The sequence below is a fragment of the Podarcis cretensis genome (genome assembly GCF_951804945.1).
Source record: "Podarcis cretensis genome assembly, chromosome: 1".
NCBI lineage: Eukaryota > Metazoa > Chordata > Lepidosauria > Squamata > Lacertidae > Podarcis > Podarcis cretensis.
The window spans coordinates 34972090-34998892 of record NC_137170.1 but is presented as its reverse complement, the minus strand read 5'-3'; the positions used below and the strand labels follow the sequence as shown (position 1 = coordinate 34998892).

Sequence of the window (26803 nt, the reverse complement as noted above, 5' to 3'; positions counted from 1 at the left end):
GAATAACCCGTGAGTAATTGGAACTTGGATTAAAAAAGGGGAAAAATTCTATTTAAATTCGGAGCGAGCGGGGGAGGTGCAAAAAGGAAGTCAGCCTCCCCCCTGTTGTAGAGGAGCTAAAGCAAAGGATTTGACAACTAAGATCGAGTGTAACCTTTTTTTGATAAAGTTATTAACTTCGCGATGGAAAATTATAAGACTGGGCTGGAGGAGAAAAGTGGAATGTGAATTAAAATGCAACCCCCCCCCCCGGAAACCCCGGGAGCGATCTGAAAGAGCGCCGGGAGAGGAGAAATAGAGGTTTTGACAGCTGTCAAAGGAGCTGTCAAAGCGGAAGAACAAAAAGAGAACTTTGTTACGAGGACTTTGCTGGTCACATTTGTTACAAATTGGATATAAATTGTTTAAAACAAGGAATAATAAGTTACTTTGACTGTTGGGTGTGATCGGGAAGGAAACTGAGTTACTATAATCCCTCTAGAGGAGCTGTGGGACACTACAAGTATTGTTGGCATCGAATTTGAATAGGACTTTTTATCGCCTGGGAAACTGCAGAAATGGAACACTATTTTGTCTACAGAGGTCTACACACTAAAGGAAACAATAGATTTATCTATTGAAGAATGGAAGGGACTTGACGTAATGTTTTGTTCCTGAATAACAAAGCCTCTGCAGAGGAATTAGAAGCTTTTTGGATTTAGAACATTTGTGCAGGAGAGCAGGGGGGGAAAAAAAAAGAGGAGGAGAGAGAACAACAAGAACAATAAGAATAACAAGAACTGGACAAAGTTGGAAGATAGACTCCTTCCAAGATTGGACATGTGAAACCAAAGATGACCAAAAGATGGCAAAGACTAATAAAAAGACGGCAAAGCGGACTGGTGAAGGACTGTGGTTTAGATGTGGGAGCTCCAGGATGACAGTAGACATTGATGGACATTGGGAACGCAACCGGGAAAGGGGGGAGGGAAATTTGGAATCCAAAGGGTGTTAAATTACATTTTATTCTTTTTTTATCTTTCTGTTTATCTTAATCTGTATTGCATATTAAAGACGGGAACTCGTGGAAGGGAACAGGTCGATTTTAGGGGATGGGAAAATATTTTTTTTAAATTGGGCCAATGATAATAATTTTAAAATTTGGGGTAAGAATTTGTTGAATCTATTAGAAAGAATTGGAATACAAGAGGGGGAGGGGAGGGGAAGTCCTGGAAAGATGCCAATGAAAATAAGGTTTTAAATTTGGATGTTTTTCTTTTTCTGTTATATTTGAAAATCTTTAATAAATATTATTTAAAAAAAAAAGGAAAAGACCCTGATGTTGGGAAAGATAGAGGGCACAAGGAGAAGGGGACGATAGAGGACAAGATGGTTGGACAGTGTTCTCGAAGCTACGAACATGAGTTTGACCAAACTGTGGGAGGCAGTGGAAGACAGGAGTGCTTGGCGTTCTCTGGTCCATGGGGCCACAAAGAGTTGGACATGACTAAACAACTAAACAACAACAAATCCGTAAAGTCACCATTACTTTACTTCAGATCCTCATCCCTTAAATCTGAATATAATAATATATCTGTGGTGATGAAGAATGAGATGGTAAAGTGTGTTGCATGCAAACATAACTATATAGTTCTGAGTAGCAGCAACAGGTATCTTATCACTTTATCTCCAGTGAGCACTTGCGTTAATGGAAAGCCTTTAGGTTGTTGCTTGGAAAATGTATGGGATGACATGTTATTTATTTAGAAGATATATATCCTAGGGGTTTTTTGTTACAAAATAAATGATTCACCTCTGTGAATCATCCCTTGTCTTGCCCACTTCATGCCTATTCAAAATTGTGCCATATAACATCTTTGTGAGATGCTAGGCAACATCTAGCAAGGAAGATGCCTGGCTGCTTCAGATCATGTCCTTATATTGCACTTTATCCGAAGCACTAAGCAACTTCACAACCAGCAGGATTGTTTCCTTTTTCCCAGTACAGTGGCACCTCGGGTTACAGACGCTTCACGTTACAGACACTTCAGGTTACAGACTCCACTAACCCAGAAATAGTACCTCGGGTTAAGAACTTTACCTCAGGATGAGAACAGAAATTGAGTGGCAGCACTGGGAGGCCCCATTAGCTAAAATGGTACCTCAGGTTAAGAACAGTTTCAGGTTAAGAACAGACCTCCAGAACGAATTAAGTTCTTAACCCGAGGTACCACTGTATTATATGTTGATTTAGATGGTTGTGAACAGTTCTGAGTGAGGCAAACTCGCTGGAGGGGTCAAATATAAATACAGTCCAGTAGTACCTCAGGTTACATACGCTTCAGGTTACACACTCCGCTAACCCAGAAATAGTTCTTCAGGTTAAGAACTTTGCTTCAGGATAAGAACAGAAATCGTGCTCCAGCGCCGCGGCGGCAACAGGAGGCCCCATTAGCTAAAGTGGTGCTTCAGGTTAAGAACAGTTTCAGGTTAAGAACAGACCTCCAGAACGAATTAAGTTCTTAACCCGAGGTCCCACTGTATTATATGTTGATTTAGATGGTTGTGAACAGTTCTGAGTGTGGCAAACTCGCTGGAGGGGTCAAATATAAATACAGTCCAGTGGTACCTCAGATTACATACACTTCAGGTTACACACTCTGCTAACCCAGAAATAGTTCTTCAGGTTAAGAACTTTGCTTCAGAAATCGTGCTCCGGCGGTGCCGCGGCAGCAGGAGACCCCATTAGCTAAAGTGGTGTTTCAGGTTAAGAACAGTTTCAGGTTAAGTACAGACCTCCGGAACGCATTAAGTACTTAACCCGAGGTACCACTGTACTTCTAATAAACAAGCAAACAGACATACAACCAACCGTTCAACAAAAAATGTTCCCCAGGGGCAAGGGGAGAGGGAAGGAGGGAGAGAGAGAAAAAAATTAGGGGAAGGAAGAGGGGAATAGTGGTTGAGAGAAAATGGGTGGCCCACTGCCAGGTCCGGCCCCACCCACATTTGTCTTTCTTTGAGCGAATGCAACACTCCATCTACATACAAATGTTTCCCACCCCAAGTTTACAGTAATGACTTTGTGGCTCTTGAACCACTGGCAATAGAAGGCTTTCTCATATAGAGCATGCGCTGTTCTGCTCTAACAGAATCTGTTCCAGGTTTGCTTGTTTTTAATCATCTTATCCATGGGTAGGCAAACTAAGGCCCGGGGGCTGGATCTGGCCCAATCACCTTCTAAATCCGGCTCGCGGATGGTCCGGGAATCAGCGTGTTTTTACATGAGTAGAATGTGTCCTTTTATTCAAAATGCGTCTCGGGTTATTTGTGGGGCAGAGGAATTCGTTCATTCTCCCCCCCCAAAAAAATATACTCCGGCCCCCCACAAGGTCTGAGGGACAGTGGACCAGCCCCCTGCTGAAAAAGTTTGCTGACCCCTGAATTGTATATTTTGTATTCTCTGGCAGCAACGTAGTAAGAAGAAGAATTGTCACACAGACAACAGTGTTTTAAGCATAGGCCTCAATTTTTTTTTTTTTAAAGTAATATCACAGTGGCACAGTAAATGTTACAAGGCAAAACCTTCCAGTTTTCTAGGGCTCAAAAAGAGAGCCAAATTCACATGGACTCTTGCAATAAATGGATCTCTAGCTAACAGAAATAAACTTGATTCCCCTGGAATTACAGTGGTACCTTGGTTTGCAACCGCTTTGGATTACAACCATTTTGGATTACAACCACGTCAAACATGGAAGTGCGTGTCCCTTTTTTTGGATTACAACCTATTTTGGGGGGGAGGCCCCATTGGTGAAAGCGCACCCTGGGTTACAACCTGTTTTGGTTTACAACCGGACCTCCAGAACGGATTATGGTTGTGAACCAAGGTACCACTGTATAACATACTGTTATGAGGTTGTGTGGGGCAGTTGGCTGCATGCCTTCTAATTCCTATATCCCGAAAGTGTTAAAATCTAAGCAAGGCTTCAAAATTCTTGGGATAGCCAAGAGTTGAGAGTTGAGTTATGTAAGCTGGAAGCAAGGCAGCAGGCTGGGAAGGAAGAGAGAGAGCCATGCCTGGTTTTTGATGGAATCCAAGGCTGTGGCTATGGCAGAAGCAGGACCCTCTTGGGGTGTTAATGCTGTGAAGCCCTTCATTGTAGGCTCAGGTTGTAAATATGTGTAAATAAACCATATATATTATGTACCCCACCTGTTCCTCATTCCAAAAGAAACATGAAACCCGGGTGAGCCCATGGAACCCCTAGAATTTTGCACCTCTCATTGTTTGGGGTAGTGTGCTGTGGAACAATATAAATATATCTATGGGCAGGATAGTCTAAAATCATTGTGTCCTGCCTGGTTCTTTGGAAAACAACTACAGTAATGGAAAGGCATAATAGGCCACACTTTCAAAAGTCTCTTTTATTTGTAATGCCTACATCTTTATGTTCTGTGGCCACAAATAAAATGTGAAACATGTCCCACTAAAACTTAAAGCTCCATAGTATTTGGTGTGCTCAGTCAAAAGTATTGCGCTTAAATTTCTGCTTCAGGTTTTTTGTTTTTGTTTTTAACAACTGCAACTTTTATATTTTCCCCACTGACGTTACTCATTTCCACTTACGAAAGGAAAACCTTCCTGCCCTTTTACAGTAGTAGTAAAAACCATTAATGCTTCTTCTAACTACTTCCTTTTAAGTACTGTGCTATCTTTGAATCACTAATTATACTTGTCTTTTGACCTTCCCCTCCTGTAAACCACTTTGTTATATTTCCACCTTCTATCTATTTATCTCTCAAAAACGCTTCCCTTTTTCCACCCTGAATTGCTTACTCCACCCCCCTAGTCATCCATCCAAACCTTTGTCCTTTTCCTATTTGCAGATGTAGGGCCTTTTCAAAAAAAAATCAATGACCTTTCTAAAAATTTCTGTATGATGCACATAGTTCCCATCATCCTATATTTATAATAATGACAAATTATAATCGCAACTTTCTCATTTGTAAGGTAGATTACTGTAGAGGTGGCATAGGGGGTTCTGGAATTACTGAAGGAGGATTCTTAAAAAACACAACACAACTCCTTTAGAGAAAATCATGTCTATAATCATTGCCTGGTTCCTTTGTTAACGGAGAAATCTGAGGGCTCCCTTGGACAAAAAACAAGGACACCAGCCAGGAACACCAGAGCAAAACAGCAGCCAGTAGGCTTGGTCTTTACTGAAGACTGTCGTGACAGGACTCCCACCTGCCACCAGGTGAAACAAGATGGAAGCCCTGAACAACTTTTATTAGCTACTAATCCCCCAAGCTACACCCCTAGAACTACATCACAACTCCATCATGACTACATCATTGATACATCACAAAAAGGAGGGGTTGCGGGAGGTAACCTGAGTATCTTGTCACCTGGCTGGTCCCTCCTCTCCCCCTGCCCATGAGTATTTTCCAGAGGACAAAGGGGAGCTGGCAGTTTCCTGCCTTTGTTCCAGTCTGTGTTGAATCCACTCCCATATGCAAGTTCTTTGTGTCCTTGATGGTCTTCTGTCTAGGACCATCAAGGTTGGCATGCCAACTGGGTACGTGTTGGTACACTCAAGGGATTATGGCCATCCTGTATCAAACCACCTCCTTTTGATAGTCCTTCCTTCATGGAGCAAAATAAAAGTGGAACGGTGTAGATCTGATGTACAGTTGATTTTCTATGAATTTATAACAGAAACATCACGCATGTCGTGTGTGAGTGTGTGTCATGTTTGTACAAACTAAATGATTGGGGGGGGGGGCGGGTTTCCTGCAACACGTTCACCAGGAGTGGTTAATGTTCCTGTGACTTACAAACACAAAGGAGTAGACTGACTGCCCTAAGGCTTACTTTATACAGGAACATCTTTGCTTTGATCGCACCACATGTAAAATGTGTTGGCTAGATGCATATCCATAAACATGGAATGTATACTCTTATGAGCTGCCATGGTCAATTCAGGCTCTCTCTAAGTATCCTTGAATTCAGGGATGTGCTACTGGCTTTGACACTTCATGTTGTCATGACTTGACACTGGTGTAACACTGATGTAAACAGCATGGCTGCTGCATCAAGTGTGACACAGTTTTAACTTCCTCCACATTTCAAGTTAGTTTCCCACAGTTATCCAATAGGAACAGCCAAAGTTGTCATCCTTATCTGTCCTTATCCTTATCCTCTATCTGTTTCCTATACCTCTATCAGTTAGAATATCATAGTTTATGGGGAGAATGAACAGTGTCTAACAGGCACCTACATTTGTTTGCTTTACCATAATAGTCTCAGGTGGGTTTTGCTGACAGCTGGCAAGGGGCCAAGACTGGGGAGCAAGATCTCCTGAAAGCTTTCTCAAACCTCTTTTGTAAGCCTTCTAAGACCTGTGTGATTTGGCATGAAATGAACTGAGGGTTTAGGGAAAGGTTTCCCAAACTTGGGTTTCCAGATGTTTTTGGACATCATCCCTGACCAGTGGTCTTCTTAGCTAGGGATGATGGGAGTTGTAGGCCAAAAGCAGCTGGAGACCCAAGTTTGGGAAACCCTGGTTTAGGGCAAGGGTGATGGTGCTGAAGGAACAGATGGATGGGACTGTAGCCATCCTGATGTTGCTGGACTACAGTTCCCACAATCCCTGGTTAGTAATGGTTAGGGATGATGGGAGCTTTCTTCCAGTAACACCTGGAGGTTTCCCAACCCCTGGCTATTTTTTTGAGTTTTATTTTAATAAGATAAATCCTTCATTTGCCACAATCTCTTTGACAGGGTAGTCTTGAAATGTAAATGCAGAATGAACCTTCCCCCCCACCTATGAGGGAACATATCTCATAGCTAGTCCATGATCCCTCAGGAAGACAGTGAAGACCTTTTTATTCCAGTAGGCCTTGCAATGAAATATTTTGATGGGCCTGATGCTTTCTGGTAGAATGGTTTTTTTAAAAAAGGTAAAGGACCCCTGACAGTTAAAACCACTCGCGAATGACTTGTGGGTTGCGGCACTCATCTCACTTTATTGGCCGAGGGAGCCGACGTTTGTCCACAGACAGTTTTTCTGGGTCATGTGGCCAGCATGACTAAGCCACTTCTGGCGAAACCAGAGCAGAGCACGGAAATGCCGTTTACCTTCCCGTCGGAGTGGTACCTATTTATCTACTTGCACTTTGATGTGTTTTCGAACTGCTAGGTTGGCAGGAGCAGGGACCAAGCAATGGGAACTCACTCCATCGTGGGGATTTGAACCACCGACCTTCTGATCAGCAAGCCCTAGGCTCAGTGGTTTAGACCACAGCGCCACCCACGTCCTGGTAGATTATGTCTATAATTATGTTGATGATGGGAGTGTAACGCTTTCAGTGGCAGCCATACAGTTCCCATAATATCTTGTACTGGCATCTCAGGGAGAGGCATAAAGCTCAGCTGAAACAGATTAAGATAAATCATCTTCATCCAGGAATGCCCAAAATGTTGAAAGAACTAACAGCTCCAATATCTTATGTAAAAAAGCAGTGCTTTTCTTCTAGAAAAAAAGTGCTGGTACTGCATACCCTTGAGTACCCCCAGAAAAAAGCACTGAAAAAAGGGAAGTTATAGACTGGTCAAAAATTTCCCACATCTCCACAAGCCTAGTTACAGTAAATGGTTGTTTCCCCTCAACAGAGATCTATTAACCACCTTTTTTTTTTTTAAGAAGGGAATGAAGTGGACATCATCATGACTAGTGCCAGAGGTTGGCTCATTTGGACAAATGCCAGGACCCGAAGACCTGTAAGAGCCCAATTAAGCTGACCTCACTGCCTTTCCCCTTGCACCACATAAGGCTCTCGGGAAAATTAGAGACACCACAAGTCTGTTCCATGCTTCCTGGCTGTCCAGCATAAAGTGGGAGAACCTATTCTTTCCCAAGTCCCCTGAGCAGAACAGAGAACATGAAAGGAGGAGGCACTGTCAGTTTACTCACTTCTCCTAGGTAGTTTACAGTGTGTGTGTGTGTGTGTGTGTGTGTGTGTGTGTGTGTGTGAGAGAGAGAGAGAGAGAGAGAGAGAGATTAGTATAGTGGGGTGTGACAGGGTAGGGAGGTAGCTAGAGGGTACTCACTCAACTTTACCTTTTGTGATGGCCTTCTTAACTATAAATTTTAGAAGGCTAAAGGGAAGCCCATAATTTGCTGACAACTGAAGAAAATTGGTGTGTGGATCTTGCAGATTTAATCTTGCAGGTTAAAATTGGTGTGTGGATCTTTCAGAGTCCACCCACTTACGCCTCCCCCCCCCAATATTTGCACAGGTGAGAGATCTCTTTGCCCATTTGATTTGCTCCCTTTACCTCTTGCCACTTTGAAGAGGGTCATTGGTGGTTCTTCCAAATCCAGTGATGAGTCTTTCTTAGATGGCTTTAGAAGAGGATTAGACAAATTCACAGAGGATAACTCTATCAGTGCCTACTAACTCTGAGGTCTATTAGTCTCCCTCCACTATTGGAGGCCATATGCTTTGAATACTAGTTACTGGAAACTGCAAGTAGGGAGAGTAATGTTGTTCTCTTGTCCTCCTTGTGGGCTTCCCATGGCATAGGCATTTGCTTGGCCCCTGTGAGAATAGGATGCTGGACCAAACGAGCCACTGGCAGATTAAACAGGCTCTTCTTGTATTCTTTATCCTGCAAAAGGCCCTACAGCCAGGTTTTAGGGGGCAAAAGTGACATGGAGGGAAAACACCAGAGGATTGGATATGAATCTGTTAGAGGAATTAATCGCTAAAATGATTCAACCTACAATCCCGTTTATTTCTAAGAGTCACATGAAAGGGAAGGATTTCAAAATGTTCGTGCTAGAAACAACATCAATAACAAAGCCTGCTGATTTAATTTTTCAGTACCTCGGGCTTCAAAAGAAGTTGTCATTTGTCCATGTTTGCCATGTTTCAATGAAAGTGAAAACTGTTATACATTACAAATTACCAATTGTTTGGCTTGCCTAATTCTCTTTTCTTTTTAAGAACTGCAGTTTTATGACAATGCATGAATTTTATTTCTAAAAATGTAAGAAATCTAAAAAATGCTTTTTATCCAGGTGCATTACTGAATATAGCAACTCATAATGCTACAAGCTGACCTTCTGATTTGAGGCTTAACCTTCCACATAGAGAGGCATTCTCATCTCAAACATCAGCTTTTCAGACTAATGCTTTGACACAAAATATCAACCTACTAGCTATTCACTAGGCATAACCTTAAAAACTCACATTTTTAAAGAGCATTTAGTGAAGCAGTGCATAGACTGTTGTTATATGTTTCCTTAAATGCATTCATTTTACAGGTTTGGCTGTTTGCTAAGTTACAAGAGCATTTATCACAATGACTCAGAATACACTGCTGCATTATTACTCTTCCTGCATTGTTTACATTTTTATAGAGAAGTTTGTTGCCCCTTAATGGAAATAGCATTGAACTTTACCAAACTATACACATGTGCATGCACTCACACACACATTATATTTGTGCGTATAACAGGTGTGCAATTGAGAGTATGATAAAAGTAAGAAGAAATGGGAAGGGAAGAAGAAAAATGGGAGATACATTAAGCAGAAAATAAATTACACAGGACAATCTTATTATCCTAAGAGCTTGCAGCACATGCAGACGTGTGCCTTGTTACAGAGGCTCAATGTAAAGGCTGGCCCAATACACTTTGGAAATGCACATGGCATCCCCTCCGTTGGTTAACATGGGGCACAGTATAGCAGGAAATTCTCATGTTCAAGCTTCATTGACATGTATTAATCTTGGTATATAATAAAATTGTAGGGATGTTGTCATTCTGCAGTTTGTGTAGCCACCAATAGGCAACCCTGTGAACTGTTGCATGATGACAGAACAGCAGATGGACAACTGAGCCAAATGAACCTCAGAGGAACAGGCAGGGCAGGGCAGCTCCCTAACAACTGTCTTCTTCTGTTACTGCTGCCCACCTCACATCTTTCTCCTCTTTGTTCCCCTCTTCACCATCACAATTCAAAGTGTTGGTGCTGACCTTTAAAGCCCTAAACGGCCTCAGTCCAGTATACCTGAAGGAGCGTCTTCTCCCCCATCGTTCTACCCGGACACTGAGGTCCAGCGTCGAGGGCCTTCTGGTGGTTCCCTCACTGCGAGAAGCCAAGTTACAGGGAATCAGGCAGAGGGCCTTCTCAGTAGTGGCGCCCTCCCTGTGGAACGCCCTCCCACCAGATCTCAAAGAGAAGAACAACTACCAGACTTTTAGAAGACATCTGAAGGCAGCCCTGTTTAGGGAAGCTTTTAATGTTTGATGTATTACAGTATTCTAACTTTTTTTTGGAAGCCGCCCAGAGTGGCTGGGGAAGCCCAACCAGATGGGCGGGGTATAACTAATAAATTATTATTATTATTATTATTATTATTATTATTATTATTATTAGCAGTGGCATGAGGTGGTAAGGGGAAGGTCTAGATCACCCCAAGCTCCCTCTGCTACTGCCCCCACTGGTGCTGGTGTTGGTGTTTTGCCCTCCATCCCCATTTTTAAATGCAGGGCTTCTTTTCTTGGCAGTAGGGACAGGGGGAATGAAGGGGAGAAGCTCCACTGGCTTCTTCTTTGCTTCCACATTCAATCCAAAGTATGATTCCAGCCCAGCAACTATTGATGCCCTAAAGCAGGCATGGCTAACTTGTGGCACTCCAGATGTTACTGGACTAAAAGTCCCACCATCCCTGACCATTGATGGAAGTTGGGGTCCAATAACTTCTAGAAGGCCACGAGTTAGCAGTCCCTGCTTTAGGGGCTGCTTGCATCCATAAAGGCCTGACTGGGAGTTAAGAGCAACTTCACAAGCTTTGCTCTGGGTACTGTATTGGGACATTCCTCAGATGAAGACAAGAGAGGGAGCAGCCCTGCAGCCCTGGAACACTTTGCCATTCAAAATCCACCAAGCTCTCTCTTTCTGTCTTTTTCATTGGCAACTGAACATGTCCCTGTTTGAACAGGCTTCTAACATGCAACCCCCTAGTTTCATTGCTGCCAATGTGACATCTTTAATTTCCTCTTACATTTTTAGTGTGGGTTGCATTATATTTTTTCTATATTTTTAAGAGAAGTGTTTGTTAGTTGGAATTTGATGATTATATTGTATAATGTCATGGCTATGCTATAAAGTCACTCAGGGTAAATTACGTAAAAGAGTGGGATATAAATAAATAACTCAACAAAATTTAAAAACTTTTACTCTGATGCCAAGCCATCTACTACTCTTTTTCTAATGTCCATTTCCACTGTAGGTGACAACTCCACATAAATGAATCCAGAAACAAGTGAGCAACCCACAATCATTAAGAACTTTTATTCCCAGGATATGTCTGAAGGCACATGAGGCCACCATCTTGCTGAAGCTAAGTAAGGGTCTTGTGAAAGAATAATGTTAAACAAAAACTGATGGGCTCCTTTTACTGGTCCACAATAGAAAGTGTCCTTTCATATTGTATCACAGTGTGGTATGCTGGCCCGACAGCCACGGACAGAAAGTCTCTACAGAGGGTGGTGAACACAGCACATGATATCATGGGCTGTCCCTTGAGTCCGCTAGATTACATTGCAAGGGATCATTGCCTTAGGAGAGTGAGAAAAATTCTCAGGGATGACTCACACCCCGGCCGCCACCTCTTTAATCATGTACCCTTGGACAGGAGATATAGAAGCATAATCAGCCGTACCAACAGGCTAAAAAATAGCTTCTATCTGTGGGCTATTAGGCTGCTGAATGAAAAATAACATAGCGAAATTGACTTGCGAGGTGGTGTGTTGTTTGATAAGAGATTGAGTGTGTGTGGGGGGAGGCTCGTTTAATTTCATTGTACACAGGTTGTACAATGACAATAAAGGTATTATTATTATTATTATTATTATTATTATTATTATTATGCCTGGTATGGCCAGTTCCTGGATGGAAGACTGCCTCCATGATGGAAAAAATATGGGACATATATGTATGTAAATGAAACTAATTGTTTTAAGAAATGAGTACTACACGCAAGAATAGTTCCCAATTATCTTGTTTTGTAAGATCTCTTTTATGTAGCAAAAATACCAGAGGGGTGTGTTCCTCGGGCATGCTAAATAAACTCATATTCAAGTAAATGTTTAAAACATTTAAGAGGTGAATGTTTTGCAGTTTCCCTGAAAATAGACCTTATGTGAAATAGTCTTAAGCTGGAAGTATCTGCCTTTCCTGGTAAAGCTCTAAGATGCTCATTCTATGTATTAACACATCTATCTCCACCCCCCCCCCCAATGCATTTTGGTGGCTATGATGTGTCATGTTTTAGAACACACTGTGCTTCTGTTTAACCATCTATTTATAGTCATAAGAGGCATAAACATAAAATAAATGCATTTTGATGCATAGCTGTGCAAGAGTACAGATGTTTTATTAATGAAAATGAATCCAGCTTTTTGTAAGTCATGGCAGCAATATAACATATCATTGTTTAGTTCTTTGCTAGGCAGTCCCTGCTGTTTTTACATAGAAATTCCTGTAATACTTAATGGACATCTGGAAGAATTCAGCCAATTAATCGAATTCACACAGGAGCTAAGCTAATGGCTGTCTGAAAGGCAGTTTACATTAAATCAAACTTGCAATATGAATGAAAGTACTTAATCATACATGCAACATTCATTAGATGCAGCACAGCAAGTGTTTTGATTACTTTAATGAAAGATCAGGTAAAGTGCATCAACTGAACAGATTGAAGAGACAGCCTGCTTACAAATGTTTGATTATGCTGACTATCAACAGAAACAGTTCCAGTAATTTACAGCAAAACATATTTGTAGGTGGTGGATAGGGCCAGTGAAGTTAGTTGCAATATATGAAATTTGGGCCTTGCCTCCAAATACTTTAATAAACCGACAACATCTCTAAAATGCTTGAAATGCAACATCAAAGAAAAAGCAAACTAAAAGATGCTTGAGTAGGATCTGCCATAAATCCGTTATTAATAGCAAGATTGGGATATTACTAGGACAATAATGTCAACCATTTTGTCTGTATTACAGACAATTTACTGCTTTCCTGCTCCATCCATTTCGGAGGCTGACTTCAGGCAATCCTCCTGGACCTGAAAGGCTTCATGCTCCAGGTTCTTGGGCTAACTACTGAAATTGATAAACCCAAAGTATTCTGTTCATGTGCTGAGATCTGATAACCAAGGACATAAGGAGAGCCTACTGGATTAGGCCAAAGGCCCATCTAACCCAGCAGTTTCAGAGTGAGACTTGCACTACTTGTTCTCTAGTCTTTGTGAAATTTGCTTTAGGATCAGCAGCTTCCCAGAGCAACCAAGAGCTAATTGAGTTTTGCAGTGATTGAAAGGGTGCTTGGAGGCCATTGCATCAACCACTCATATCATCTTGCAATTCCACAGCCTCAATACCTGAGGACTGGTGTTGAGAACTATTGGTCTAAATTTTATCTGCATACGAGTCACTGCATTGTTCTCTACCAACTGAATGTTTTCCCCAAACTCAGTATAATCACAGTTTTCCCCAAACTTAGTATAATCACATGCCCCTTCCCTATTTTATTTTGAATTGTTTTTGCAGGTAAACAACAACAACAACCCTTTGATAAAGTTTTTTTTTTTAATATATACCGGTAATTCTGCCATGTACCCTTTGAAAGCCTTTTGTGTACTCCTGGGGGCACACATACCACACCTTGGAAATTACCGGTCCAGAATATCCTCACTTTAAATTCTGGCCTCAATAACTCTTCATTTCATCATATCCTAAAATCCACATACTGTTTCAATCCACTTTGGTTATGCCAAGAGATGCTTATTAAAACCAATTCTACAACATAAACTCCAGGTTCATCAGCTATCTGTAGGAAAATGAAAACTGTTGGATCCTTCCAAAACTGATATATTTGGTGATTGTTGGGCTTATGCATTGTATTTGTGCTCTGGCACTCAGAATATATATATATTTATTTCCATTATCTTTACTTCCTGATAATTTAGTTTATGCTCTACTGTCGATATCTAACCTGTAGATATGATTGCTGACCTGCAGTTCATTCTGTGCATATGGTGAAATGACTGCATGCCTGTATAAAGCCCATGTCAGATGAATTGCAGTGCCATCCTCTGCATATTTAGAATTCAAGTCCCATTCAGTTTAATAAGGCTTGCCCCCAGGCAAGTGGTTTATTTATTTATTGAAATAATGCACATTTCATTTTAAGAGGAATACCCAGGCAATTCACAAGGCAACAGGAGTGCAGCAGTCCTAGCTGATGTACAAAGGCACCACTGAAGTTATTCTTTCTTTTGTGTATTCAAGCCTCTTCATGCTAGATTTTCATTAGTAGTGCATCCTGCAATTCATCATCTATATCCCAGGTATTTTCTGAAATATCAAAAATGTGTTGTTTTCTTTCCTCCTTCAAGCAGCTTCCAGTCTCCATACTGAGTTTTTGTCAAAAAGCTCTAATATGTTATATCATTCTGTTCGCTTCCTATTCTATTTTCTTCTCTCTCTTTTATTCTTCATTCCCAGTATTTTCCTTGACGTACAACTGTGTTTGCCCTTCAGAGATAGAAACAGTACAAATGAAGCACAATACCTTTATTAGGACCAACTAAAAGTTTATGAAGTGGTGAGGTAGCTTTCAAGTTTCACATAACTCTTTTTAGGGCGAATGTTAAAGCAACCCCCCCCCCAAAAAAAAAAACACAGAGTGGAAGAGAAACAGTTGCTGCAGGAAAAGGACATAATGGAAGCCCTATGACATTGTTAAGGTGTTGATTCAGAGGGCAATTTGTGAACCTATCAGATTGAAGTTAAATTGTGTCCAATGCAGAACATTGGTTCACATTGGGACAAAAGAAAAAAGAAAAGAAAAAAGAATGACAAACTCCCTCCGAAAATGCACGTGCTAGCAGTTGCTTAAATTTGTCTCTAGCACTAATTGGAACACATAGGACCCTTGTAAGCCAGAGAGCAGAAATGAGAAAAAACATGGCAGTCCTTATAATAGCAAAGCTGGAGATTAATTTGATTTGATGCAGTAGGTATAAAGTTAATAGAAACAACAATGGGAAGTATCACTTGGTGGCTGCTGATTCCTACTTTCCTAGAGCTGGAGGAAGATGATTTTCTAGTACCTAATTTAGTGATTTGTAGGTCAATAAGGACGTAGTCACAGGTGAAATAGAAGAGAGGTAATGGAGAGCAGGTATTATTCTGTGTGCTCTCTCTCCAGATTTAAATAAGTGTTGTGGAGAAAATCAGCCCTAACTAGTTTTGATGCTTTTTAAACTACACTGCCCTCCAGAGCTTCCATCCGGTGACAAGCAAAAGAGACATAATTGTAGCGCTGGGAAAACAAAGCTGCTAGTACTGAAATGCTTCTTTTAAAAAATAAAATAAAAACCAAAGAGAGTCAGCTGGGGCACGTTCCCAGAATGCAGAGAACAACTGCTAATGAGTCAATTCAGATTATGGGGAGGAGGAGAAACCTGATAATAAAGAACAGAATAAAGTACATATCGATTGCACAGAGTGTGACTGTGCACGTGCAGTTTATTTTGCTTCAGGGGAGAAAAGACCACTCTGTAAGCCCCTCAGTGGGAGTATCTTGGAGATAAAAGTTTTTGGAAATTTTCCTTCATGGTTTTCACCAGCTGAGGTGAGGTGGCTAAAGTGTTGGACACTAGGCCTTAGGAGGCCAGGGTTCAAATCCCCACTCAGCCATGAAACTCACTGGGTGACCTTAAGTAAGTCACTGTCTCTCAGTCCAACCTGCCACACAAAGCTTGTTGTGAGGATAAAAGGAGACATGGGAGAAGTGAGTACGCCATCTTGAGCATTTTGGAAGCAAGGGCGAATAAAAATGTAGTAAACAGGTAAACAAACAGGCATAACCAGTGCTATTTTTCTAGAAAAAGAGCTACCAGAACTCACCATGAACACCTCCCTTGTTCTCTTATAATGGCAATAGTGCCCACCTGAGAGGTGTTGAAACTGAGTTCTGTTGAGTTCTGGCTGAAAAAAAAGCCCTGGGCACAACCATTTTCAAGTCATAGCATTAACTACCAGAATGCTCCCAGTTATTCTCATATTACCATAAAACAAAAGATAGAACACCCCTTAAGAATCATGGAATTGTAGTGTTGGTAGAATTCTAGTCTGAGCTCCTGCAATGTAGGAATCTTAACTAAAGCATCCATGACAGATGGCCAGCCAACCTCTGCTTTAAAACCTCCAGCAAAGGAGAGCCCAACACCTTCAGAGGGCGTTTGTTCCACTGTCGAACAGCTCTTACTGTCAGAAAGTTCTTCCTGATGTTGAGTTGGAATCTCCTGCTAAACAGCAGTATTCAGCTCTATTGTGCCAGTTATAGGTGCCCTTGCCTACTCTTGTCAAGGCTGATTGTGTGTTGAAGGCTGACTATTTCCTTACCAGGAGCACAAGGATAAGCAAGAAGTGGGTGATCACTTCAAGCTTAACTCTAAGAGAGTCCAAAGGAAACACTGCACTTATCTGGAAATAGGTTCTTTTGAAGCTATGCCATCTTGTAGGCCCCTAATTAAAACGCACATTACACATTACACCTTGAAAAGGGCTTTGATATACAGTAAATCTCCTGACTCTACTAGAGTCTTCTGTTAAGACTTCTGAGTCACCCCTCCTAAAGATGACTTATTCCTGGAGCTCATAAAAAATGCCTTTAAATGACAAACAGTTTGAACTGCAACAAGTGTGAAATACTTTCAAGGCATCTGGGGCATTTCAAAGAGAAAAATATTCCATACTTCTCAAGAGTTGATGATTGAGTTGGCCTATTGATGGAGACATTATAGATTTCTGGGAGGGGGAAAAAATGCCACCATATAGATTTCCAGCAAATGCACTTAGTATATATACTTGCCAAGTGATGTTAGCTCTTTCCTTGAATATTTATGGGGGAAGTATTTTGTTGTTATTTCAGTGACAAATGGTCCTTATCCTCTTTGCTGTACCCCAAGATGCAAGTAAATTCAGAAAGGGTTTATCACCCACATATAACAGTCTCTGTGAAAATGCTCTGTGCTCCATAATCTCTTGCTTAACTGGAGCACTGCTTTAAGCAAAGCTGTGTGGTGTAAATCACTCATTTTCATCCCTGAGAACCTCTCTCCCTCTAGTGTCTCAGGAGTCTGCTGTAGATCTCTCACGGGAGTTATGATTCTGATCCCAGCTGTTCTGAACGGCAAGCAAGCTTCTCCCAGGCTTTTACTAGCCCTGACACAACTCTCTAGAGAATTACAGTAGTGCCTGCTCTAAACCAGGAGCTCTGCAATGTCCCTTCACATGTGCACTCAACCCCGTGAGAGGCGGTGATTCAGTTTGGTAAAATCTCTCACAGCGCAGGGGCACACATGTGAAAAGCAGAGCCGAATGTGTGCAGCCTTTCACACAAATCTTTCCCACCAGGTCAGCACTCTTACTTCTAGTGGTATCTGATGGTGTAAGAAGAATTAGAAGAAAGCTCTGATTGTTGTTTTCAGAGAGTGAGTGTTCCAGAGTGCCTACCTTTCCCTATTTATTAACCCCACAACACTTTTTGCAAAAAAACAAAAATGTGCTTTATTAAGGATGGGGAAGAATAATTGGTTGGGGATGAAAGAAATTGGAACAAGTTGCACTGGAAAACAACATGTGGTCCGCTGTTGATTCTTAGTCAAAATATGCTGCTGTTCTTCAAGCATGGATGCCTCATTCGGGCTGGATTCCTCTTTCGCAACATTAAGGTCTTTTGAGAAGCATCAGTAGCTCCACATGAGCAGTGTTCCTGCTTTTATCCCACTGATTCCCATAACTGGTCAGTTGACTTCTTTGTATTTTGTGTACACAGAGAGGTGGTGTTTCATACTGGTGACTGAGCTACAAATCAGCAATTCCCTGATTCCAGTCTTACCTCTTTAATGATCTCATTAGGTGGTCTTAGACAAGCTCTCTTTCAGTCTCATTTCCCCCACCTGCCATATTGATGATAATATTGACTTACCTTACAGGGTTGTTGTAAGGAGTACAACACGAGAATGCACGTGAATACTTGAATACTTGGTAAAGGTAAAGGTAAAGGTAAAGGGACCCCTGACCATTAGGTCCAGTTGCGACCGACTCTGGGCTTGTGGTGCTCATCTTGCTTTATTGGCCGAGGGAGCCGGCGTACAGCTTCCAGGTCATGTGGCCAGCATGACAAAGCCACTTCTGACATGGAAACGCCATTTACCTTCCCGCTGGAGTGGTACCTATTTATCTACTTGCACTTTGACGTGCTTTTGAACTGCTAGGTTGGCAGGAGCAGGGACCGAGCAACGGGAGCTCACCCCGTTGCAGGGATTCGAACTGCTGACCTTCTGATTGGCAAGTCCTAGGCTCTGTGGTTTAACCCACAGTGCCACCCTACTTGGTAGTGCTGTACAAATGTTAAATATTATTTATTACCTTTATTGTTATGAACTGGCTAGATGCAGAGGAGTGGTGGGAGGCAACAGCTATGGAACCCCCAAAGGAACCCCCAGGAAAAGAAGGCGCAGAGCCAGGGGACTGATTGTGAGACAATGATGAGTGGTCAGAGAGAGAAGACTGGGAGGAGGAGGTGTCAGAAGCTGAAGAGGCAACAGGGTTTAGTGAGCAGGAAGAAACTGAGGCAGAGAGCAGTCCTGATTCAGAGATTGGAAAGGAGGGCCAAGAGACAGAGATGAGACTGGCTACTGAAGCATCCAGGAAGTCTCCCCCTCCTGCTGTGGTCAGCTCCTCTCCTGGTCTCCCAGAACACACAGAAAAATGAAAAGAGCAGAGGAGAGATTGGTTGCACATAGATGCAGTCTCTGATTGCTTGGGAAAAAGCTTAGGCAGCTGGGGGAAGGCGGAAACCTTCACTCCTCGCAACTGCCTCATACTGGGAAGAGTTGCAGGAATCACTAGGCCTGTGCTGTTTTGGTTTGTTTGAATAAATAGTTAACACTGACACCAGCATTTTTTAAATCACTGATCTACACCTGACTCTGGCTCCTGACATTTATTGAAAAAAATCCGCTATAGATCAGTGCTGTTACTATAGTGCTCAAGTCTAGCTCTGAACTTATAGGCATGTGGGTGGCCACTGTGGGAACAGAAGGCAGGCTAGCTAGGCCTTGGGTTTGATCCCCCCCCCCTTATTACTGACGCACATCTCAATCTGCAACTTTTCCCTTTTCATATGCCTGGCTGATAAAAGGAAGCAATGTGATTATCTTGTCACTGATGACTTGGGATAAATTATGTTGTAGCTCTTGCATATGTACACCTGAGGACCTTCCAATGTAGGAATGAAGACTTTATTCCACTCACTGGACGTGAAAGAGGATGGAATAAATATTTGAGGAAGGTCACCCTATTATCTGACAACTGAGGGAGGTGAAGAATTCTCACAGCAAAGTTTTGGATAAAGTTGAAAGCGAAGTTCTGACAAGAGAAGGTTCAAGATGCAGTAGTCAAACTGTGAGAGAATCAGAGCAAACTAAATTCTTAAAATGACATTCTGCAGCTGAAGTTACTTGCATAGCAATTTGCATTTCTAGATAACCAGCTAGTGGTCACTTCGTGGAGAAGGAAGGAGACTGTCTACATTCCCCGAGGTCCTGCATTTGTCAAGGCTGAAACCTGGAACTGGAAACAGATTCTGAGACCCAGCTAAGTCCTGCTGGCTTTCGGAGGGGATGACAAAAGGCCATGTTGGAAGCAGTCCTTCCACACACACCCTCCCCAAAAGAAAGAAAGAAAGAAAGAAAGAAAGAAAGAAAGAAAGAAAAGATCCGCAGCCTTCTGTTTCTCCAGCAGCAAGCAGGGTTGCCAGAAGCATGACTGCAGCTGCATGGAAATAAATTGGGGGGGGGGGCTGCGGGGAGCCGCTGAAGAAAGATGTCGTCCCCGTTTCTTCCCTGGGCTCCAGATCCGAAAAAGAAACCTACGGCTGCTGCTGGACAGCTCCCCGGCTGCTCCAGTTAGAAGACTCCGATTCAGTTGTCCTAGGAAGATACCCTGAACTTATTGGCAAAGCACCTCCTAGCAGAGTCGCGGCTGTTTCAGAGCTGGAGAAGCGACTTCCTCATAGTTAGTTTGCCTTTTCCTCAGCGGAATTACACGGCTGGAGAAACGCGATACCCAAAGAACGGCAGCGGGTCTGTCGAGGAACTGGCAAGATACTTTCAGGGGCTTCTTTTCAATAAAGCAAATCAAGAGAAGGATCGTTGTTATCACTAATTTTGATTGCGAAAGGGTTGTCTTGTTGTCTCTTGGAGTCCCCCACCCGCACCTCCCACCCATAGGAGCCAACTCCCTCTGGCCACCCCCCAATAAAATATTTGAGGGAGCCGCCTCCCCAAAGTTGAGGGGCATTGCCATTCAGTAGTGGGTGGGTGTGCTCCGTCATGTGATCGATTATGCGCCCCCCCCCCAATATTTTATTCAAGTTGCCAGCCCTGCTCCCACCCAGGAAAAGATGGAGATTCGGTTGTTTGCTTTACGGGGGGGGGGCTGCACCTCAAGCCCACCCGCTGAGCTCCAGGCGCCTCCCAGCTTCCACGTGCGGGGAGCTGGGATCCCCTGGACTAGCGCTTGCTGAGGAGACTTTTCCCCGCGCGTTTGCCATCTGAGGCAAGTTCCGAAGAAGGAGGCTCTGCTCGCCCGGGAAGGTGAGGCCAAAAGGGAGGGCGCCGGGCCGAGAGGGCAGCTCGGCGCGGCCAGGCACCTGGGGTGAGGTAAACGGCCCCACCCCCACCTCCTGGCGCCGGCTGGGAAAGTGGCCCTCCCCTCCCCCAGCTCCGATTCTCCCGCCTTTTCCAGTCCTCTCCCTCCCCCCCCTCCCCGCCCTCTCCTCTCCCCTCGCCTTCCCAACTCCTCATTGGCAGCCCTGGGCCGGAGAGAGGATGACGCGCGGGCTCCCCAGAGGTGCCTGAGGTATAAACTCCCGTCGGGCACGCGGAGCCGCCGGTGGAAAGGGAGCGCTGCCGTGGGGCGTCGCGGAAGATGCCGCGGGGGTTCCTCGTCAAGCGGAGCAGGAGACCGGGGGGCTCTTACCGGGTGCGCCCCCCTCCGGGACTGCCCCCCGCGCCCGGCCCCGCGGAGGAGGCGCCCCGCGTCCCGGCGCCTTCGCCCGAGCCTCCTCCGCAGCAACAGCTGCTGCCTCAGCCCAACGCCCCGCTGGCGGCCGTGTGGGGCGCAGGCACCTCGGACAGCGCCGCCGCCGCCGCCGCCGCCGCCGCCTCAGCCGCCGGAGAGCCTCAGCGCTGCGCGCGCTCTCCCGCCTCGGCGGAGTCCTTCCCTGCGGGGCCCGCCTTGGCCGCGGCGGAGAAGCTGCCTCTGCTTCCTCGCACGCCGCTGCCGCTGCCACTGCCGCTCTCTCTGCCGGCCACGTCGGCGCCGCCGCCGCCGCCGCCGCCGCTTTACCCGGCGCTCAAGCGGGCGCCCCGCGCCAAGGCGCCTCCGGCCAAGAAGCCCAAGGCCGTGCGCAAGCTGAGCTTCGCCGACGAGGTGACCACGTCGCCCGTGCTGGGCTTGCGGATCAAGGCGGCGTCGGAGGGGGCGTCGGAGGGGCCCCGCGGGGCAGGCCCGCCGCTGCTGGGCGAGTTCGTGTGCCAGCTGTGCAAGGAGCCCTACGCCGACCCTCTGGCGCTGGCGCAGCACCGCTGCTCGCGGATCGTGCGCGTCGAGTACCGCTGCCCCGAGTGCCACAAGATCTTCAGCTGCCCGGCCAACCTGGCCTCGCACCGCCGCTGGCACAAGCCGCGCCCGCCCTCGGCGCCCGGCCCCGCCCAGGACAAAGAGAACAGCCGCGGCCAGGCCGGACCAGATCAGCACCACGGCGCCGCGGACAGCTCCTGCTGCCGGGACCCGCCCCCGCCGCCGTCCCGAGCCGCCCAGCAGCAGCAGCAGCAGCAGCAGCAGCAGCAGCAGCAGCTCTGCCCGGGCGGCGAAGCGGGCGCCGCCGACGGAGCCAGCCTGGGCGCGTCCGGCGGCGAGCTCTTCCTGTGCCCCTACTGCCACAAGACCTTTCGGCGCCAGGCGTACCTGCGGAAGCACCTGGGCACCCACCAGGCCCCCGGGGCGCTGGGCTACGGCGGGAGCCCGCCGCCTGCGCAGCAGATCACGTTCCCGTGCCACTTGTGCGGGGCGCACTTCCCTTCGGCGGACATCCGGGACAAGCACCGACTGTGGCACGCCGTGCGGGAGGAGCTGCTGCTGCCCCTGGGGCAGCCCGAGGGCAGCATGGCGCACGGCGAGCAGCAGATCTTCTCCTGCAAACATTGCCCCTCGACTTTCTTCAGCTCGCCCGGCCTCACCCGGCACATCAATAAGTGCCACCCGTCGGAGAATAGGCAGGTGCTCCTGTTGCAGATGCCTGTCAGGCCGGGCTGCTAGATGGGGGGTGGGTGCGCAAGTGAGGGGGTATGTGCCACCGACTCGAACCGCTTCCTTACCAGACTTGAACTATGAAACTGCCAGATGCTCAGACTGACCGGTTCTCCAGTTAGCGGGAACCGATTTATACGATAGAATTCTTTCGCCCCCTAAGCCTTGATCCTCAATCCCTGATGGTGGAGACCCGAACGAATCCTATCCGAACTGTAATTCCTATGGAAAATCGCAGTGCATAGCCCAAGGAAATCACCAGAATTTAGAAGTACGTCATGCCAAACGTTTTTAATGTATGAACACAAATTAGCCTTACTGCCTTATGAAAGGGTAGAGTGCACTGTATATTCTGTGAATCCAGTTTCCACGTACAGTACTTAAAATTTGTCACTTCAACAAAGCGAAAGGGAAAGCGAGCCAACCGTCTATTTGAGGCGGAGTGAGAATCACCCCTTCCACTACAGGACTGAAAAATGTGACATTGCTTTAAGTGTGGGTGTGGGGTGGAGAGAAATTTTTCTGTGTACTCTAAGCCAAACCTAGAGCCATCTGTGTGCCTGCCTGCGAGTAAAAGCTGTCTAGGGAAAATGGGGGCCTGAACGATTTCATTCCGGTCACTCCTGTCCCTAGGATCAAAGTACATTCCGACACTGTATTTAACAAAAAAATATTAATTCTCCAGGAGAACTAGTTAGCCCTCATACTTAATTAGTGGAATCTGCCTCTCCAGCCTCTGAGGGTTTAAAGAGTTTAATTTGCTGTGAAGTGTTTTATTCGTTGTATCTTGTATTACAACACTGTCTGATATTTGTAGAAAGTCAGCGTGCAGTCCTATTATATATACATATAAGTACATATATAAATATATACATACATACAATGTGCAAAGTTCCCTTTGTCTGCTCTTGCTCATTGCTGGCTATTAAATTCTGGATTGATGATTTTTTTAGTAGTTTATTCTGCCTATTTTCTGAGCATCTTGTTCCACTCTTTTAAGTTTAAAAAAATATGATATGCAAAAGGGAGCGCATACAAAAAGAGAAAGCAGGAAGCTACTTTGAAGTCCAAAATGTTCAGCCAGAATGAATCTTGAAATTCATGAAAATTGTTCAATTAGTCAAACAAAGCATTAGTCTTTCTTTTTAACAGCCACCCCCATCCTACATGGCAAACCAAAGAGCTTCAAAAACAGCTTGCACTAACGCATAAGGATCAGTTGTTAAATGTACAAGTCTAATAGTGTACTGCATTACTTGAGCAGACATCTTTTTGGACCCCAGCCTTCAACTCTAGTAACCATTTTAGAAATTCTGGTGGTCAATTTCCTCTCCAACTTCTTCACTGATACATTTGCTGGAAGTCCACTTTTGCAAACCTGTCTGTAGACAGGGGGCAATTTTTATTGATTAAATTTGCATAGTCCTTTGTAAATTGATACTTATAGCTGGATTTAACTGTTGTGCAGAAGTATTGATCGATGGAAGATGAGATACGGAAAGGCAACTTCATTTTAACTAGGGTAACATTAGTGAAATTATTTTGAAACTTGAAAAATACAGCATGCTATGTGACCAAGTATGTAGAAGTTAAGTATTTCTACATACTTAACTTTTAGGAACTAAGTTATATAATGATTTTACCTTAATGGAAAAAAAATTAAAAGCCATTCTTCAAGAGAGTTTCCAAAGAGACATTTTACTGTCGAGGAATTGTCAACTGCTTCAATTTTAAGCTGCTATTATAATGTAGCTATTTGAACTTGTTCTACTTTGGAACCCAAACAGGCATTCATTATTATTATTTTTGCAAGGATGTTTTCAGCAATATTAATTCAACATTGAATTATTCACTTTGTACAGCGTTATCAATCCGCTTAAGCAAAATTTATTGAGCCAGAAAGGAAGGATTTAGGCAAGCATTATCTTGGAACTACGAAGTGGGACTAAGGTGGCAATCCTATACACTTGGAAGTATCACAGAACTTAATATTTATGTGCAGAATTGCCCCCAAAAGGGACTGTGAATTACTGTAAACTGTCAATTAAGAAGCTTTCTGTAAAAGCTTTGCAATCTTACAACCACGAGCCATTCCATGCCTGCTCTCCACTCTCTTCATGAAGCTAATAATACTGTGATTAAGCAATCTTTCCAATATTTGCAGTGGAATACAGAGCATACACAGGTGGTAAGAATAATTTTATTGTATTATTAAATAGCATGTCTTTTTTCAACCATTACAAATTTGTATATACTACACGGTGAACAAATACATCAATATATATTTCTATAGTTGCCCAGGTGAAGGACAGATATTTACACATGCAGTTAGTACCGGTGCCATGCTACATTTTGTTAGAGCAGAATATGGCGAACAACATCGTTGTATTTTTTCGGTATGAAAATACGTCTGGGGGTAGTGGGAATTTGGAGTGGAATGTGTTTGTGCATACATCTGCCGCTGCAAGGGCACAGTCCCTTTTTCTCCCCAGTAATGGTACAGAGCTCAGAGCAAATGACTGACATGGCAAAGGGCTTGAAAGTATGCATATCTTACAGATAGACCAAGGGACAGTTTTCGGAAGAGGAAAGCTGACAGTGGCCATAACTCGCATCTGGAAAGCAAATACTAGCAGGAGAGTAGAAAGCTGTTAGCATTTCAGCACTGGGATCTTGCTGTGGTGCCTGTCCAGCAGCGAATGACAGTAAGAGAGATGGTGATGGGCCTCTGTTTACTTGAAGGGCTTTAATTCTTATCACATATATTCTCTGTACATAATTCTGTGTCTCCTAGTGACCTTTGCAGAGGACTCCAGAGGTGCATCTTCATTTGAATAGTACATTCATTTGCAAATTATACTTTTTTATTTAGAGTGTTGTTCAACAAAACAGAGAAACATGCCTGTAGTCTCCAGCCCCAGGTGTGGCTAGCAACAGACCCAGAGGTTAAAACAGGGTCTCACAAGGAAAGGTAAAACGGGTGCAGAAATGACCCTACACTGACAAGTTATGGAAGCAGGGAATTAGATAAAAATATTCTAACGAAAGCCAAGGTATTTTCAGTTTGAAATAAAATTCCAATATGGTTTTCTAAAATAAACAAACAAGTGGACAAATGTGGGACAAGTATTCCATACAGAGGGGAGACAAACATCTCAGGAAAAGGGGCTGCAGGCTTCACCCATTCTTAGGTCTTGTTGGCTGAGCCAGAGGAGCGCCGTAGTTTCATGGACATGCGGCTCTTGCTAGTCCGGGGAGAAATGGGGAAGGCTAGATCGGGCCCGTCCATCTGCGCTGCTGTTGGAGCTTCGGACGCCTGAGTCTCTGGGCAGGAGCCTATGGGAAACAAGAAGACCCCCATATGTGAGAACAATCTGCTGGTGGTTAGGAAAGAGCAAGTCCCCAACAAATACCTTCCCCTTTTTTAGACACAGAAGAAACCATACTAGCTCATCTGCTACAATCATTAACAAACCCAGTCCACTCTATATGAGTGGAAGGCTGATGGCAAATCTAACTAAGCTCTGAAGGAAGGTCAGGACACAGCAAGAGGCTGGGGAGATACTATACAGGACTGAGGTTGGCACCCATTTTCTACTTAACACCCTCATCACATGAGTTGCTACAGGATTCAACAGGGCAGAAGCGTGAATAGATCATGCTAGCTGGATGCACTACATGGTTCGGTATCTTTGTAAAAGGAACAAGATGAATCTGAGACAAACCCTTCCCACATATAGGCCCCCCAAAATAAGTTGCAGGAACAGCAGCAAAAGAGTTAGGTTGATAAGATTTATTGCAGTGTCCAGACTTCTATGAGAGATGCAAAACAGGTCAGTGTTTTTCCCCTAAGCATGCTCTGTGTTCAGCCTTCAGCTGCCAGAAAGGAAAGACAATTCTTTCTTAAATCTACCTAATTAATGAAGCTGTGGAAGATTAATTCTTGTATGCATTTGTAAAGATCTCTCTCTCTCTCTCTCTCTCTCTCTCTGTGTGTGTGTGTGAGAGAGAGAGAGAGAGAGAGAGATCTGTGATCAGATACTTGTTGCCTATCAAATATACATCGTCAATTCCAGCCCTAAGTTCAGACTCCTTTAGCTATATTTTAGGAGCTACATACATTCCATTGGTTCCCTATTGTAAATGTAAACAAAAAAGTCCAACCTTATTTTAGTACTATGCATGTATTTGGACATATAGTTTGTGCCCTTGCCCTTAGAGAAAAGCTTTTGTTCTAGCGGATGTCCAATAACGGAAGAGGGGAAGCAATTTTGGCTGATTCCATTTGCATCAGCTCACTCTGCTCTGCAAGCCCCCCCCCCTTGGAGCTGATTTTCAGGGAGTGCTGAGGG

At 44.2% G+C, this 26803-nt stretch overlaps 2 protein-coding genes across 11 annotated transcripts in view; one reads left to right on the top strand and one right to left on the bottom strand.

The window, feature by feature from the left end:
* The first annotated feature begins 20982 nt into the window (after positions 1-20982).
* INSM2 (INSM transcriptional repressor 2) lies at positions 20983-25340 on the top strand. The gene has a single exon (XM_079955007.1). The coding sequence runs from the start codon at positions 21069-21071 to the stop codon at positions 22458-22460; it is 1392 nt and encodes a 463-aa protein (XP_079811133.1). The 5' UTR covers positions 20983-21068; the 3' UTR covers positions 22461-25340.
* RALGAPA1 (Ral GTPase activating protein catalytic subunit alpha 1) overlaps positions 24638-26803 on the bottom strand; it is a 129005-nt gene continuing 126839 nt past the window's right edge. For 9 of the 10 annotated variants that reach the window (XM_079954057.1, XM_079954060.1, XM_079954059.1 and 6 more), the window contains one exon: positions 24638-25787. In XM_079954057.1, the coding sequence (XP_079810183.1) occupies positions 25697-25787 (91 nt within the window). In that variant the 3' untranslated portion in view covers positions 24638-25696. The remainder of the gene's footprint in view (positions 25788-26803) is intronic. The other variant, XM_079954062.1, reaches the window with a different exon arrangement.

Bases quoted from the DNA above. Each gene is read 5' to 3' on its own strand.
- INSM2 (XM_079955007.1), top strand. From the start codon at position 21,069: ATGCCGCGGGGGTTCCTCGTCAAGCGGAGCAGGAGACCGGGGGGCTCT.